This window comes from Spermophilus citellus (assembly GCF_964194105.1).
Source record: "Spermophilus citellus genome assembly, chromosome: 2".
NCBI lineage: Eukaryota > Metazoa > Chordata > Mammalia > Rodentia > Sciuridae > Spermophilus > Spermophilus citellus.
This window is the reverse complement of record NC_138183.1, coordinates 159,925,554-159,941,106: the sequence shown is the minus strand read 5'-3', so window position 1 is coordinate 159,941,106 and position 15,553 is coordinate 159,925,554. Positions and strand designations below refer to the sequence as shown.

The 15,553-nt window shown below is 33.5% G+C and overlaps 1 protein-coding gene across 4 annotated transcripts in view; it reads right to left on the bottom strand.

Annotated features, from left to right (window-relative positions):
* The window catches only part of ARHGAP20 (Rho GTPase activating protein 20), a 113,271-nt gene that overhangs the window by 47,111 nt on the left and 50,607 nt on the right, over nt 1-15,553 (bottom strand). For all 4 annotated transcript variants that reach the window (XM_081281524.1, XM_081281521.1, XM_081281522.1 and 1 more), the window contains exon 3: nt 3,519-3,683. In XM_081281524.1, the coding sequence (XP_081137650.1) occupies nt 3,519-3,683 (165 nt within the window). The remainder of the gene's footprint in view (nt 1-3,518; nt 3,684-15,553) is intronic.

Below are 15,553 nucleotides of genomic sequence, written 5' to 3'. Positions count from 1 at the left end.
TTACTCATGGTTGTTTTATGGCTATTAACATAACATCCTCCTCCTTGTAAATATTTTCATGTTTGTAAACACATCCTGTTTTTAAAAATGAAAAACCACAATTTTATTAGAAAAATAACTTATTTATCTTTCTAGTGAATTTTAAAAAATGGATTTTAGGGTCCATTTGGCTTTAATACTTGTTCTAATTTTGTAAAAAAAAAAATGACAATAACCTCAAAATAATTCTCTGCTAATATTATCACAACATCCAGCACAAAATGGAACACATATAATACTTCAGCAAATAAAAGAAAGCACTTAAACTCTCCAATTTACTTACTAAAATTCACCTAGTGTGATTAAATAAGTAAGTGGCAGCTGAGCAATAATTTATCCCACTTGCATTTATTTCTATAAGCTCAACCTAACGACTGAAATAAGTTTTCAAATAAAGCCTAAAGATGAACTAATATGGAACCCAAGGTCTCCCTTTAAACAAAAGTACAAAGCATCAAATACTAAGTTCTAGTCTTAGATTATTTCAACAAATTAAATGATCCAGGGTACCACCTAATCCTTCATCCAAGAATGAAAGGTGATAGGACAGACATATGTTTGGCATTACCAGGGGATATTTCTTCCTGGTGCTGATTATTTTAGAAAAAAATTAAATTCATATTAAAATGGATCTGTGAATACATCTACATGTTTGCTATGGGAAATAATCATATAAGTAATTTCCTGAAAAATTGTAGATAAAATATTTTCAAGGTGGCAGGATTCCATAATAATAATTATTTCCTCAAATATCTATGCTGTGTTTCAAGGGTATTGGGTTCTGCTAAAAAATGAAATAACTTAAGATAACTCATGCTTTTAAACAACTTTAATGGATATGTAAAATACTTACAATAATTTTTTATGAACCAAATCTCTTAAATAACAGCATTTAAATTAACTGATAGTTTGTTACTTCATAAAAACATTTAAGTGAACCCACAGAGTCATCTTGAAAGCAGTATGTAGATAAAACATGGTATAAATCTTACATGAGAAAGGTTTTTTAAAAAAATTTTTTTAGTTGTCAATGGACTTAATATTTTTATTTATTTATATGCAGTGCTGAGAATCAAACCCTCACACATAGGCAAGCACTCTACCAACTGAGTTACAACCCCAGCCCAGTTTTTTTTTTTTTTTTGATTGTAGCTCAGTGGTAGCACACTTGTCTGGCATCTGTGAGGCACTAGGTTCAATCCTCAGTACCACATAAACATAAATAAATAAAGGTATTGTGTTCATCTACAATTAAAATATATTTTAAAAAATAAAAACTCAGCTATAGAAGTAGATTATGGACATAGATTTTGCCAATGTATCTAAGAATAGTGATTTTCTAATAGAAAAGAAACTAACAGGCTTTTAGCAAAACATAAGATACATAAAACCATTTAAATGTTTGCAATACAACAATAGATAACTTCAGGTAAGAAAACAAAGGTCCCCTTCTCTGAACATTATCATAATTTCTAAGAGAATAATAATCCAAGAAAGGCACAGAAAAATGCATTCCTTCCTAACAACCAAGTGTATGTTACAAATAAATAACTCTGGGACCCCAGACTTAAAAAATTTGGTTATTTTAGGTTTTTGATATCTGCTTACAGGTTAAGCACAGGTCGGGCACCTAATAAGTACAACGTGGTCAAGTAGAAGGAACTAGCTGCTAGAATTAAGGCCTACATTCAAATCCCATCTGTGAGAACTCCTGGTATGTGACAAACCTTCCTGAGCTTCAGTGTTTGATATCTAAAACAACTCTTAGGTTGGGGAATTATTAGGAAAATTAAATTATACCTCTGTGATTCTCCTATTGTAATACCTAGCATATAGAATAATCTAATTAAATTTAAATAAAGGCATGATAGATAATCTACATTAAAAAATGATTTGTTTTTCTTTTAATAGAATCAAGTGTACCTAGTGCAAAGGTTGGATAAGGAGACTTTTCTTTCTCTATATTACTCATAACATCATATTCATTTCCAAAGCTATAGGCATTACTTCTATTTAAAACATTCTGAAAGTCTTATCTTTATTTTTGCTTTGAGTTTTTACAAAATATTTGAACAGTTCAGTAAACCTTATATACCATTTTTTTTAACTAGATAGGTGTTTAGCTGGAGCATTTAACTCATCACAAAGGAAAGACTAATTATGAAACAACTATACAGTTGTAAAATCTTCTAGCAAATTCAGAAAAATACACTGGTTCAAAGATGGACTTTGAAATAAAATAGACCTATGTTCAAATGTGGTCTCAACTTATTACTAAATTTTTAATACTAGGAAAGTCACTTAGCTTCTCTGACTATATCAATTGCTTTGTAAAATGAGGAAAGTAATATCTCAGGGTAGTTACAAAGATTAAAGTATTTGTAATAATATCCAACATACAATAAGATCCATGCTATTTTTCATTGTTAATACCACTCCAATTAAATATGTTTTGCCAAATTAAATATTTCTCTACCATGCCTTATTTATGACATAGCATAACTTAGGTATTAGAGTATTAGTAGTAAAAATAAAGTGTTTACTATTTTCTAGTGACTAAAAATCTCTGTTGAGAATTGATTTATTAAAATGCCATTTGTTTTTCATGATGTTTCACAACTCATAAGAATGAGGGATGGAGGAATTAGCAGCTACCACCTTTTAGGCTAGGTGTTAATTGCACTGGCATGTAGCATTGAGCAATATATGAGTTCTCTTGGGTACCTCTAAGGCATACTTGAAATGTTGTATCCTTAATTGTCATCTCCAGAGATAATGTCCTCATTATCTCTCATTGGGACTACAATAACCTCTGTCTAGTCTATTTGCTTCCACTCTTGCCTGTCTTCCAACCTAACATGAGCAAGTATATAAAAAATAACACATTATGACTGCAGAAGAAAATCAAACTCCTTATATCCTTCATGGTTCCAAACCTCCCTGCTTCTTGATACACCCTCATATAGTTGCCATATCTACTACACTAAGGTTGGTCTCTGTTGCTAGTAGCATACATTATAAATGACGGTACATCACTTCCAAAAGATCTTTCACCCTAAAGTAGGCAACTGACCATATTATGAGTAGCACTGGGGAAAGGCTCATGTGGAAAGGAATCCAAACCTATCCTATTTTCTTCACAGTACTAATCATAATTTGTAATTCCCCCCATACATATAAAAATATAAGCTCTCACATTAGAATGTAAGCTTCAAAAGGGACAATACCCACCACATTCTTCACTGTGTCTTCTATATTTACTCAGGGTGTGGCACAAAGAGGATCTAAATGAACATATTTTTAATGAAGAAGCAATGGAAACTTTTTTTCAGAAACAAAACAAACATAAAACTCATTTCAGATATTAGCTATGGTAATAGAGACCAGATATTCTTACTGTAAGCACTGAATAGAAAGTGCATGTTAGTGGAAATGCAGTTGTATAATGTTATGTGGGACAGAGTATGCAATATACTTACTTGATTTTGGCCACAACAAACAGATCATTGAATAGAAAAAGATGCCTCTCCTGCCTCTGCAGGCCTCTTTTGAGTTCTGCCCGACCATCAATTAGCAGAGTCCTACTGGAGCACATAAATGATGACAGAAATGCACATGTGTCAACACTAGCAGAAGGACTTTCCCTGTAACAGATTACATGACACAGATAAGTTAGTCAAATGATCAACTACAGGACTAAGTTTTATGAAAATAAAATTTATAGTTGGTCAAGAAATATAAAACAGTGAAATATTTTTTCATGCAATGGCATAGTGTTCTCAATGGTCCCCCAGCCTATTCTCCACACAGCAAACTTTAATACTTCATCAAAACATTTTGAAACATAAAGAAAAGTTGAAATAGTTTTACAATAAACACAAGTAAACCTCAACCTTGATTTTATCATTATACACGTAATCATTTAATCATTTTATTTTGGCATGTCAGTGTTAACTGCATAAAGCAGTTCATATCCCCCTACATACTTCAGCATGCATATCACTAATTAGAGGCTCAATATTTATTTAGAATTTTTCTCTTGATATAAAACTTATCCAATGAAATGCACAAATGTATAAACCAAGTATATATTCTGACAAATGAATTCACTTGTGTAACCTAAATTCCTATCATGGTAAATGAAACTATCACTCCAAAAATTTCCCTTTAGTTCTTTGTCAGTTATTATATAAATTAGCCCAGGATGGCATTCATGTATTGACCCTTGGGTTATTTATTTCTTTACTGCAGGTTGAGGCCAGCTTGCTCAAATGCTCATTAATACTAAATCCAAATTTCTACGTACTTGATTATTTCAAAAACAGTTTAAAATGAGCAGATTTTTAGCCACTACTAGCCTGCCTGCTCTGTATAGCCAGTGTTTGCTGGACAATGTAACAGAGTCTGTGGTTATAAGACCCTAAGTTGCTACTACTCTTGAGCTCTCCGATCCCTTCCAAGCTATTAACATCACCTGAATAACTCCAGAGACAACCTCTCTAATCCTCTTCTTCCCCATGAATTCCCTTGTCCTCCTTTCTTTCTGGATAATGATTTCTTGCCATAAGTCTCTAGACAGTCTCATTCTGTGAGGAACTTCCTTTCTTATGCAAGCCTGTCTGATGTTCCCTGATCATCCTTTGGTACTGGGAAATGAACCTACTGGTACTCTGCCACTGAGCTACATCCTCAATCCTTTTTATTTTGAAACAAGTTGCACTAAGTTTCTGAGGATGGCCTTGAACTTGAAATCCTCCTATTTCAGCTTCCTGAGTTGCTGTAATTATAGGCATGTGTCACTGTGTCTGGCCCATGGACATATCTTTTTAGCTGACTAGCACCCAATCCTTCAAACTCCTTACAAACCAGTCAATCCCGACTCTATCACTCCAGATACAACCACTCTTCTGATTCTTTCCCCCAACTGAAGATTAGTTGTAACTGTTCTCAAATTTTATAAAATAACAGCACAGTCTATCTTCTTTTGTGTAAGATATCTTGTAATTGTGTTTTTTGGGATTTATTCATGTTACATTTATCAATAATCCACTAAATGATTTTACTTAATCCTATTCAATGTATAACTATACCAGATTTTATCTATTCTCCTATTAATTAACACCTAGCTGTTTCCAGTTTTTAACCATTATGAATAAAATTGCTACTAAATGTTACACTGGTCTTTTTTGTGATGTATGTTTTCATTTCTCCTGGGTAAATACCTCAGAGTGGAATTACTGGGTCATAGAATAGATGTCTATTTTTAATATCAGAAAAAATGTCAGTTTGTTTCCCAAAGTGTAAACCATTTTGTATTCTTAGAAATACTACAGGAGAATTCCAGTTGCTCCGCAGTGTTACCTACATGCTGTGTTGTCAGTGTTTTGAATTTTAGTCAGTCTAGTGAATATATAGTAACATATCACTAAGATTTTAATTTGCATTTCTGTGATGTTGAGTTTCTTTCATGTTCTTACTGGCCATTTGTGTATCTTCCCAGTAAACTGTTATCAGATGTTTTACCCATTAAAAAATGGGGTTTGCATCTTTCTATTCTTGAAATGTAGGAATTTTTTTGTGTATCTTAAATATCAGTCCTTTCTCAGATATTTATTTTAGAATATATTTTTTCTCGAGCTGGGGATGTAGCTCAAGCGGTAGCGTGCTCGCCTGGCATGCGTGAGGCCCGGGTTCGATCCTCAGCACCATATATAAACAAAGATGTTGTGTCCGCCGATAACTAAAAAATAAATATTAAAATTCTCTGTCTGTCTCTCTCTCTGTCTCTCTCTTTATATTTTCTCCTAGTCTGTTCTTAAATTGTCTTAACTATGTTTCTGACAAAAAGTTTATAATTTTGATGAAGTTTTATCTATTTTTGCATATGGTGTTTACTTTCTATAAGTTTTCTACGAAATCTCCACTTACCCAAGAATATAATATTATATTATATCAACATATTTATTATATTTAGTTCTTAAATGTATGATCTGTCTCAAATTAATTTTGATCATGGTATAAAGTAGGGGCTCAAGTTAATTTTGTTTTTCTATATGACAATTCCTCATTTTTAGTATCATTTGCACAAGACTTTCCCTTTCTCCATCTTAGGCAAACACCTAGTACTTGAAAGAAATTTCAGAAGTAGAGATGCAGTTGCTTTAGCATATTTATTGAAGATTAAATTATATAAAGCACATATATCATTTAACTTTAATCTTCTAGGCTCTTTATTCTGCTGCACTGATCTGCTTGTAAATTCTTACGTTAGAATCAATCACACTGTTTTATTGTTTTTCTGCTGTAGATCATGAAATTAGGTAGTGTAAGACTACCATCTTTTTATTTTTTAATACTGCTTTAGGTAATTTAGGTTCTTTGCACTTTTATATACACTGTACAGATGAACAAAAATGAAGAACAAAGAAAAAAAAGCCTATAATGTTCGGAGAAGGAGAGATGAACTCAGTTTCTAATATACTGACCCTGAAGTTATCAGTAGGGTAGATAGTGAGGAATCAGGCAAGCACCTAGCATTCAGAAGAGATTTCAGAAGTAGAGATATGGATTTGATGATCATACAGAGATTTGTAAATAAAACCATGTGAATGACTAGAATTCCCCAGGAAATAAACACAGAATAAATAAAAAAGCAGACACACATCCCTGGGAAAACATGTAAGTAGAAGAAATGAAGGAAAGAGAACTTGTGAACAAGGTGAGGACTGGTGAATAACTTGGCAGAAACAGCCTGCTGTGGTGGTCTGGAGTACTGACACTGGCAGAGGGGGAATAAAAAGTTGAGGTCTGAGAAGATAAAGTTGAGGTCTGAGAAGATGTCTGGGAGAAAGTCATCAACTGGTCATTTAGGTCTTAAAAAAAAAATTTCCAGGAGAGAGGTAAAGGCAGAACTCAAATGGCCTGGGGTCTGAGAAGAAATAGTGTACCTCTGGTGAAGAAGAAAAGGTAGGAAGAAAGAAACAATCAGCCTTGAAGGTAGGTTTTATTATACCTCATTTTACACATGCGAAGTATTAAGAGTAGCCAAAAATGCTGCACTTCAGTGAAAGTGACTTAAAAGCAAGTATGATTTTAAAACATGTACTTAAAAAATTCCACGTAGCCTTCCAAATGGGCAAATACTTTATATTGACTCAGTAACCTCCACCGATGGTTACTGAGCTCAGTGGTTTAGGACTTCATGGCCTGTGGAAGGAGACAAGTTCCCTGTCCCTCTATAAATAGCATTATATGGCAAGTAATTTGATGACTTCAATTTCCTTATCTCTAAAGTAAGGTAGTCAAACAAGGACTATAAAATCTTTAAATTCCATTTATAATTAATACATGGGACTAATTATAATAACATGTACCTGAAAGGTAAAATTAATATGGGTGATGAAAGGTAAACAGATAATGGATACCAATAACCCTCTCTGTGAGAACAATACTGTTATATGAATAAAAAAGTGTCCCCCCAAAAGCTCATGTATTAGGCAATGCAGGAATGTTATGAGGCGAAGTTATTAAATTATGAAAGCTTTAATTTTATCAGTTAATTAATCCATTTGATGGATTAATACTTTGAATGGACTACAGGGTGGTAAATATAGGCATGTAGGATTGGGTTTGAATAATATGGGTCATGGTGTTTTATCTTTCCTGGACATACTAAAAGTCTGAGGATCATATATTATTGTGATAACTCTGAGATAATGCTTGAATGGCTGGCTATCATTTCCTCTAATATAATTGTTCTTAAGGTGTGGTCCCTTGAATAGAAGTATCAGCATCAACTGGGAACTTACAATGCAAATTCTCAGGCCCACCAGACTTTCTGATCAGAAACTCAAGCATTGGTTGAACATTCTGTATTTCTGTATGCTGAATATAATAAGGCTGCTTCAGAAAATTTACATGTGCAATGAATACAAAGAGATGTAGACATATGTTAGTTTGTTTACTGATCAATAAACCAAGTCACCAATATGCTCATTAGAAACTCCAATATTTTGAATTAGTGTCATATTTAGATATGAGGTATCCCCCCAAAGTTTATCCATGAGAAACAAAAAGGTATAGAAATGACTGGGTTATGAGAACCTTAACCCCATCAGTGCATTAATTACTTGATAGAGATTAACTGAGTGGTAACTGTAGGCAGACAGGGTGTGGCTGGAGAAGGTGGGTCATTTGTGGGATGACTTTGGTATACAAAATGTCCTGAGCTGCTTTTCTCTACCACATCCTTCCACCATGAAGTCTACCACACCTGGAGCCCCAAGGAACACAGCTGGCCTTCTATGGGCTAAGACCTCTGAAGCTGTGAGTTCCAAAATACAATTTTTCCTCCTCTAAAATCATTTTTTTTCAGATCTTTTTAGTCACAGTGGTGAAAAAGCTTACTAAAACAAGTAGTCTGGTTTAGGTAATAATTATATAATGGCATACTGAGAAGAACAAAACACTTTTTCCTGATTAGAAGAAGTAGTTTGATAACTTATGGGTTTGCAAACATTAAAAAATACCATCTAATAACTGTTTTCTTTTTTCTTTTTGAGGCAAGGTCTTGCTATGTTGCCCATGTTGATCTCTTAATTCATGTGACCTAGTGATCCTTGGGCTTCAGCCTCCTGAGTAGCTACAACAGGTATGTGACACTGAGAATGTCTAAATTCTAAATAGAAAATTAAGAAATATACCCACAAATTGAAAAATCATCAAGGAGGTATACTCCCAGCAGTGACTTAAGCTATCTACTACTTCTAGCTCATTTATGGCAAAACATTAAAATTCAGGTTAATATAAAATGAGTTTGATTCAATTAGGTGATTCATAGCTAATAGACAAGAGTTAACTATGACAGATAACTAACTGCTATTCTGCCAAAATACTTAAGAGTACATTTCAGGATGAGGAAAAATCACATAATAAAAATAGAAGTCCCCTATTATCCACAGTTTTAGTTAACTGGTCCAAAAATATTAAATGGAAAATTCCAGAACAAACAGCTCCTAAGTTTTCAATTACATGTCATTCTGAGTTGTGTGCTCTATCTTATCACCCTGGCCTTCCTGGGACATGACTCATGCCTTTGTGTAGCATATCTGTGCTGTATGTACTACCCATCTTTAGCAATTTAGTCTTCATTATCAGATTGATTACTGTTGTATTACAGTGATTTTGCTCAAGTAACCACTGTGTAATAGCCTAATGCTACATTACAATGCCTACATTACTCATCTCACTTCACCTTATCACACTGTATCATCTCACATCATTATAAGCAGTATTAAGTACAGTACAATAATATATTTTAAGGGATCACTTTCATACAACTTTTATTACAATATAATTATTATATTTAATTATGTTATTGTTGACCTCTTACTGCCTAATTTATAAATATTATAGTTATGTGTGTATAGGAAAAAAACCCTAGTATATATAGAGTTCCATACTATCCATTTTTTCAAGTATCCCCTGGGGGTCTTGCATGTAGTTCCCTCATGATAAGGGAGGAACTATCGTACTTTAAGACGTTTTTAGGAAAAGAAAATCATAGAAATGAATTGACTGAAATTGACTCATTAGAGGATGGAAATACATTTTTGAGCATATCCTTATTTTGATAGTTGTACTTCAAACTGAATATTTAAGAAATAAAAATAACTTTTAGTGGGTGATAAATGTTGAATATAAAAGAATATTAATTCAGTATGCTGAGATAGCTAAACTATTCAAAGGAAGTTTAAATCATCAATCATTCTATATCTGTAAATAATTTATTTAATCTGTTATGTATTAATGATTGTCTATGGAGCTTTAAAGTGCTATTCACAGTGCTGGGTCAGAATAGCAAATGAAGTAGCCAAGGTCCATGCAAAGAATTTCACCTTTTGTTCTGAGTAAGACAGGACAAGGGGACGACTCAAATGGAGAAGTGACAGAATCTATATGGTGAAATTACTGTGAAGAGAGAAGAGTATAAGCATGTAATAAATGTTTGCTTCAAGAAAAATTTCAAAGAAAATCATAGTGATGAGTTGGTTAAAATTCTTTAAATGAAAACTTATTTCAGGTTTTTTGCAACACTGTAACTTAGTAGTGAGACTAGTGATTAGAAAAGGATAATAGTTGTGAAGGTGGCAAATTGTTCTATTCTGGATATATTTCAAAGTTAGAGCTTAATAGGATTTGATGCTAGATTAATTCTTGATATTAGTAAGTAGGATAGAGATAAGAAATTTGTCTTCTGACATGTTAACTTTGAAACACCTATTAGATATCAAGATGGAGACTTTAAAACTATGGAAAGAGACTAGTTCACGTAGGGAGCTGATTACAGACAGAGAATGGGTTCAGTGCTGAACCCTGAAGCTTTCTAAGCTTTTAGAATTCAGAAAAGGGAGAAACTAATAAATTTAGAATGAATCCTCGCCCCCAGCCCAGTGAACAGAACGAAGGAGCCAAGAGGAGGAGGAGACAAGGGTGTTTAATGCTGAAGTAAGGCCAGGGAAGATGATCTGACCACTGGAACAAGCATTACAAAACTATCCAGTAATTGTAACAAGAATAATTTTTATGGGTATTTATTAAGAAATTATTTCATTTTGAGTTTATGATGGTATCAAATTTTAAGTAAGTGATGATTCTGCAAGGTTACCAGCTAACTTGCTCAAAACTCTATTCAATTTTTAGGAAAATTTGCTTATAAGATATTAAATAAAACTGGAAATATATCAAGTTTATAAATCCAAATAAATTCTTGACTTATAGACAAAAATCACATTAGTATCTCAATGCATACAAAGAAAAAGCATTTGACAAAATACAGCATCCATCTATCTTTAAAACACTAGAAAAACTAAGAATAGTAGGAACATACCTTGACAATGTAAAAGCTACACATGTTTAAGCCAAGGCCAACATCATAAAGACAAAAAACTGAAAGCATTCTCTCTAAAAACTGGAACAAGACAAGGATTCCTACTTTCACTTCTAGTCATCAACATAGTCCTTAAAACAGAGCAATTGGGCAAAAGAAAGAAATTAGAGGGATACGAATAGGAAAAGAAGAGCTCAAATTATCCCTATGTGTCAATGGTATGATCTTATATTTAAGACCCCTAAAAAACTCCTTTAGAAGGCTTCTAGAATGCAAACAAATTCAGCAAAGTACCAGGATATAAAATCAACACCCATAAATCAATAGTGTTCCTGTACAGCAATGATGAATCAATCAGTTGAAAGAGAAATTAGATTCCTAAATCCTTGATCCATTTTGAGTTAACTTTGGTGCATGGTGAGAGATAGGGATTCGATTTCATTTTGCTGCATATGGATTTCCAGTTCTCCCAGCACCATTTGTTGAAGATGCTATCGTTTCTCCATTGCATGCTTTTAGCACCTTTGTCTAATATAAGGTAGTTGTAATTTTGTGGGTTGGTCTCTGTGTCCTCTATTCTATACCATTGCCCTTTCTCCATTGCATGCTTTTAGCACCTTTGTCTAATATAAGGTAGTTGTAATTTTGTGGGTTGGTCTCTGTGTCCTCTATTCTATACCATTGGTCTACCAGCCTGTTTTGGTGCTAGTACCATGCTATTTTTGTTACGATTGCTCTGTAGTATAGTTTAAGATCTGGTATAGTGATACCACCTGTTTCACTCTTCCTGCTTAGAATTGCTTTAGCTATTCTGGGTCTCTTATTTTTCCAGATGAATTTCATGATTGATTTTTCTATTTCTGCAAGGAATACCACTGGGATTTTGATTGGAATCTCATTGAATCTGTAAAGTGCTTTTGGTAATATGGCCATTTTCATGCCTATCCATGAGCAAGGTATATCTTTCCATTTTCTAAGGTCTTCTTCTATTTCTCTCTTTAGGGTTCTGTAGTTTTCATTGTACTGATCTTTCACCTCTTTTGTTAAGTTGATTCCCAAGTATTTTATTTTATTTTTTTTGAGGATGTTGTGAATGGGGTAGTTTTCCTCATTTTCATTTCAGAGGATTTGTCACTCATATATAGGAATGCCTTTGATTTATGGGTGTTGATTTTATATCCTGCCACTTTGCTGAATTCATTTACTAGTTCTAGAAGTTTCTTGGTAGATCCTTTTGGGTTTGCTAGGTATAGGATCATGTCATCAGCAAATAGTGCTAATTTAAATTCTTCTTTTCCTATAGTTATACCTTTAATTTCTTTCATCTGTCTAATTGCTCTGGCTAGTGCTTCCAGAACTATGTTGAATAGAAGTGGTGAGAGAGGGCTATCTTCTCTGATATAAGGAAGGTGATTCGAAATGGGGTAGGGAGGAAGAGCATGAGAAGAAAATTACCTCTAGATAGGGAAGAGAGGTGGGAGGGAAAGCGAGGGAGAAGGGGAATTGCACGAAAGATGGAAGGAGACCCTCATCGTTATACAGATTACATCTATGACAATGTGAGGGAAAAAAATAAGAAGTGTGTCACATTAGATTGGGTAGAGAGAAGTGAGGGGAGGGGAAGGAGGAATAGGAAGGACAGCAGAATACAATAGACACTACTATTGCTGTATGTATATACATGACTGTATGACCAATGTGATTCAGCAATATATACACTCAGAAAAAGGAGTAATTATACCCCATTTGATTCAAATGTATGATATGTCAATGTATTATATGTGTAACTAATTAAAACAAATTAAAAAAAGATTAACAGAAAAAAATTATTCCAATTTAATAAAAAGTACACCAGATGTAAAAAAAAGAATAATTAAAACAAATTTTAAAAATTAAAAAAATTATGTAACCATCAAAATAAAAAAGAGAAATTAGAAAAACTGTCCATTCACAATGGCCTCAAACAAATAAACAAACAAAAAGCAAAACAAAACTAACAATCAATGTACCAAAAGAGGTGAAGGTCCCCCACAGTGAAAACTACAGAACACTACTAAAGAAAGAAACTGAAGAAGACCTTAGAAGATGAAAGGATCTCAAATGTTCTAGGGTGGGCAAATTAATATTGTCAAAATGGCCATAATGCTATATATATTTAGTGCAATTCCAAAAATGGTATATAGATTTGGGGCAATTCCTATTAAAATTTCAATAATGTTCTTCATAGAAACAGAAAAAGCAATCATAAAACACATTTGGAAAAAGAAGATGCCTAGAATAGCTAAAACAATCCACAGTGAGAAAAATGGTGCAGGAGGCATCACAATACCAGACCTTATAATTATATAGATTATATAGATACAATAATAAAACAATAATAAAAACATCTCAGCATTGGTACCAAAACAGATATGTAGACCAATGGTACAGAATAGAAGACACAGAGACAAACCCACATAAATACAGTTATTTCATACTAGACAAAGGCACCATAAACACACACTGGAGAAAAGATATAGACTCTTTAACAAATGGTGCTGGAAAAACTGGAAATCCATATCTAACAGACTTAAATTCAATCCTATCTATCACCCTGTACAAAATCCACCTCAAAGTGGATCAGAGACCTAGGCATTAGATCAGAAACCCTACACCTACTAGGAAAAAAATGCAGCCGCAACACTCCATTATGTCGGTATAGACACTGAATTCCTCAATAAGATTCCTAAACCACAAGAAGTAAAAATCAGGAATCAATAAATGGGATGGTATCAAACTAAAAAGCTTCTTCACAGCAAAGAAAAAAATCAAGAATGTGAAGAGAGAACCTACAGAATGGGAAAAAATCTTTGCCTCCACCCCTCAGATAGGGCATTAATATCCAGGATATATAAAGAATCCAAAAAGCTTAACACCAAAACAAATAGACCAACCAATAAATGGGCAAAAGAACTGAACAGGTAGTTCACAGAAAGAGAAATACAGTCAAAATATATGAAAAAATGTTCAACAACTCTAGCAATTGCAGAAATGCAAATTAAACTACATAGATTTCATCTCACTCCAGTCAGAATGGCAATCATCAAGAATACAAGTAACAACAAATGTTGGTGATGATGTGAGGGAAAAGGCACACTCATACATTGCTGGTGGGACTACAAATTGGTGTAACCACTTAGGAAAACAGTATGGAGATTCCTCAGAAAACTTGGAAAAAGAAGACGCCTAGAATAGCTAAAACAGTTCACAGTAAGAAATGGATGGAACCACAATCTGACCCAGTTATCACACTCCTCAATTTATACCCAAAGGAATTAAAATTGGCATATGCTACAATGACAAAGCCACATCAGTGTTTATAGCAGCTTAATTTACAATAGCTAATCTATGAAACCAAACTAGGTGCCCTTCGATGGATAAATGAATAAAGAAAATGTGGTATATAACCATAATGGAATATATTACTCAGCCATAAAGAGAATTACTTCATAACTTTTTGCCAGTAAATGGAAAGATATGCTAAGGAAAATAAGCCAATCTTCTAAAATTAAAGGTCAAATGTTCTCTGATATGTGGATGCTAACATACAACAAAAGCAGGGGCGGTGAGGGTGGCGTGGGAAGACCACAGAAGCTCATTGGATTAGACAAAGAATGAAAGGAAGGGATAGGAGACAGAAAGATGAAAAGAGTAGAATGATTCTGGCATAACTTTCCTATGTCTATATTATGAATACACCACAGGGAAGGTCCACATCGTGTACAACCACAAGAGTAGGATCCTAATTTAGAATAAGATGTACTCCATTTTTGTATTAATATGTCAAAATACACTCTGCTCTCATGTATAACTGAAAAGAAAAAATAAAATATCCAAATAAATGCTTAATAAATGGTCTTGTCCATTGTTTAGTAGAACTATTACAGTATTGTGTATAGGTAGTAAGTACTATTTACAGTATTTTCACTGTATCAGATAAAATACACATGTGTGAATTTCATGACTAGAGGAGGAATTTTCATGTATCCCAGAAAGTTCTCACCCCTCTGAGAATGCAACACATGATTTTTCTTTTGATTATAAAGCAGTAATTTATGAAACAATAGCAGCTTCTTATAAACCACTGTTAAGAATCAGTTGATAACAAGATAAGATAATGTTGACAGCTGTCTATTTCAGTTTTCCAAAAGTATATTTTAAAACTATCTTGTACATTAAAGACTTGAATAATTACCAAAAAAATCTGGGTTGTTTTTCAACTTCTGGGACTGTGCAACTTTTCTGTCTACCAAATCCAAACTCAATTGTGTGTGTGTGAGCACGAGTGCATGTGCATAACTAAATCCTGGATAAATGAAGATTAAGAAGTTATCAGAAACACCAGCAATTATAATCTAGATAAAGGAATGGACTCACTCCACATCAGAACATGAAAGGCTTTTTAAATCAGTACATTTCTTATGTTAGCTCAACCAAACATTTTTGATAGAAGTACCACAAAATTCAATTGGTAACTGAGGTTTCTTGATAATTACACTAAAACTATACTAAATCTCACTTGTCCCAGATAGATTAAAAGCAATAACATATTAAATAGAAGTTGTAGTTTTAAATAGGGCTGCCTGA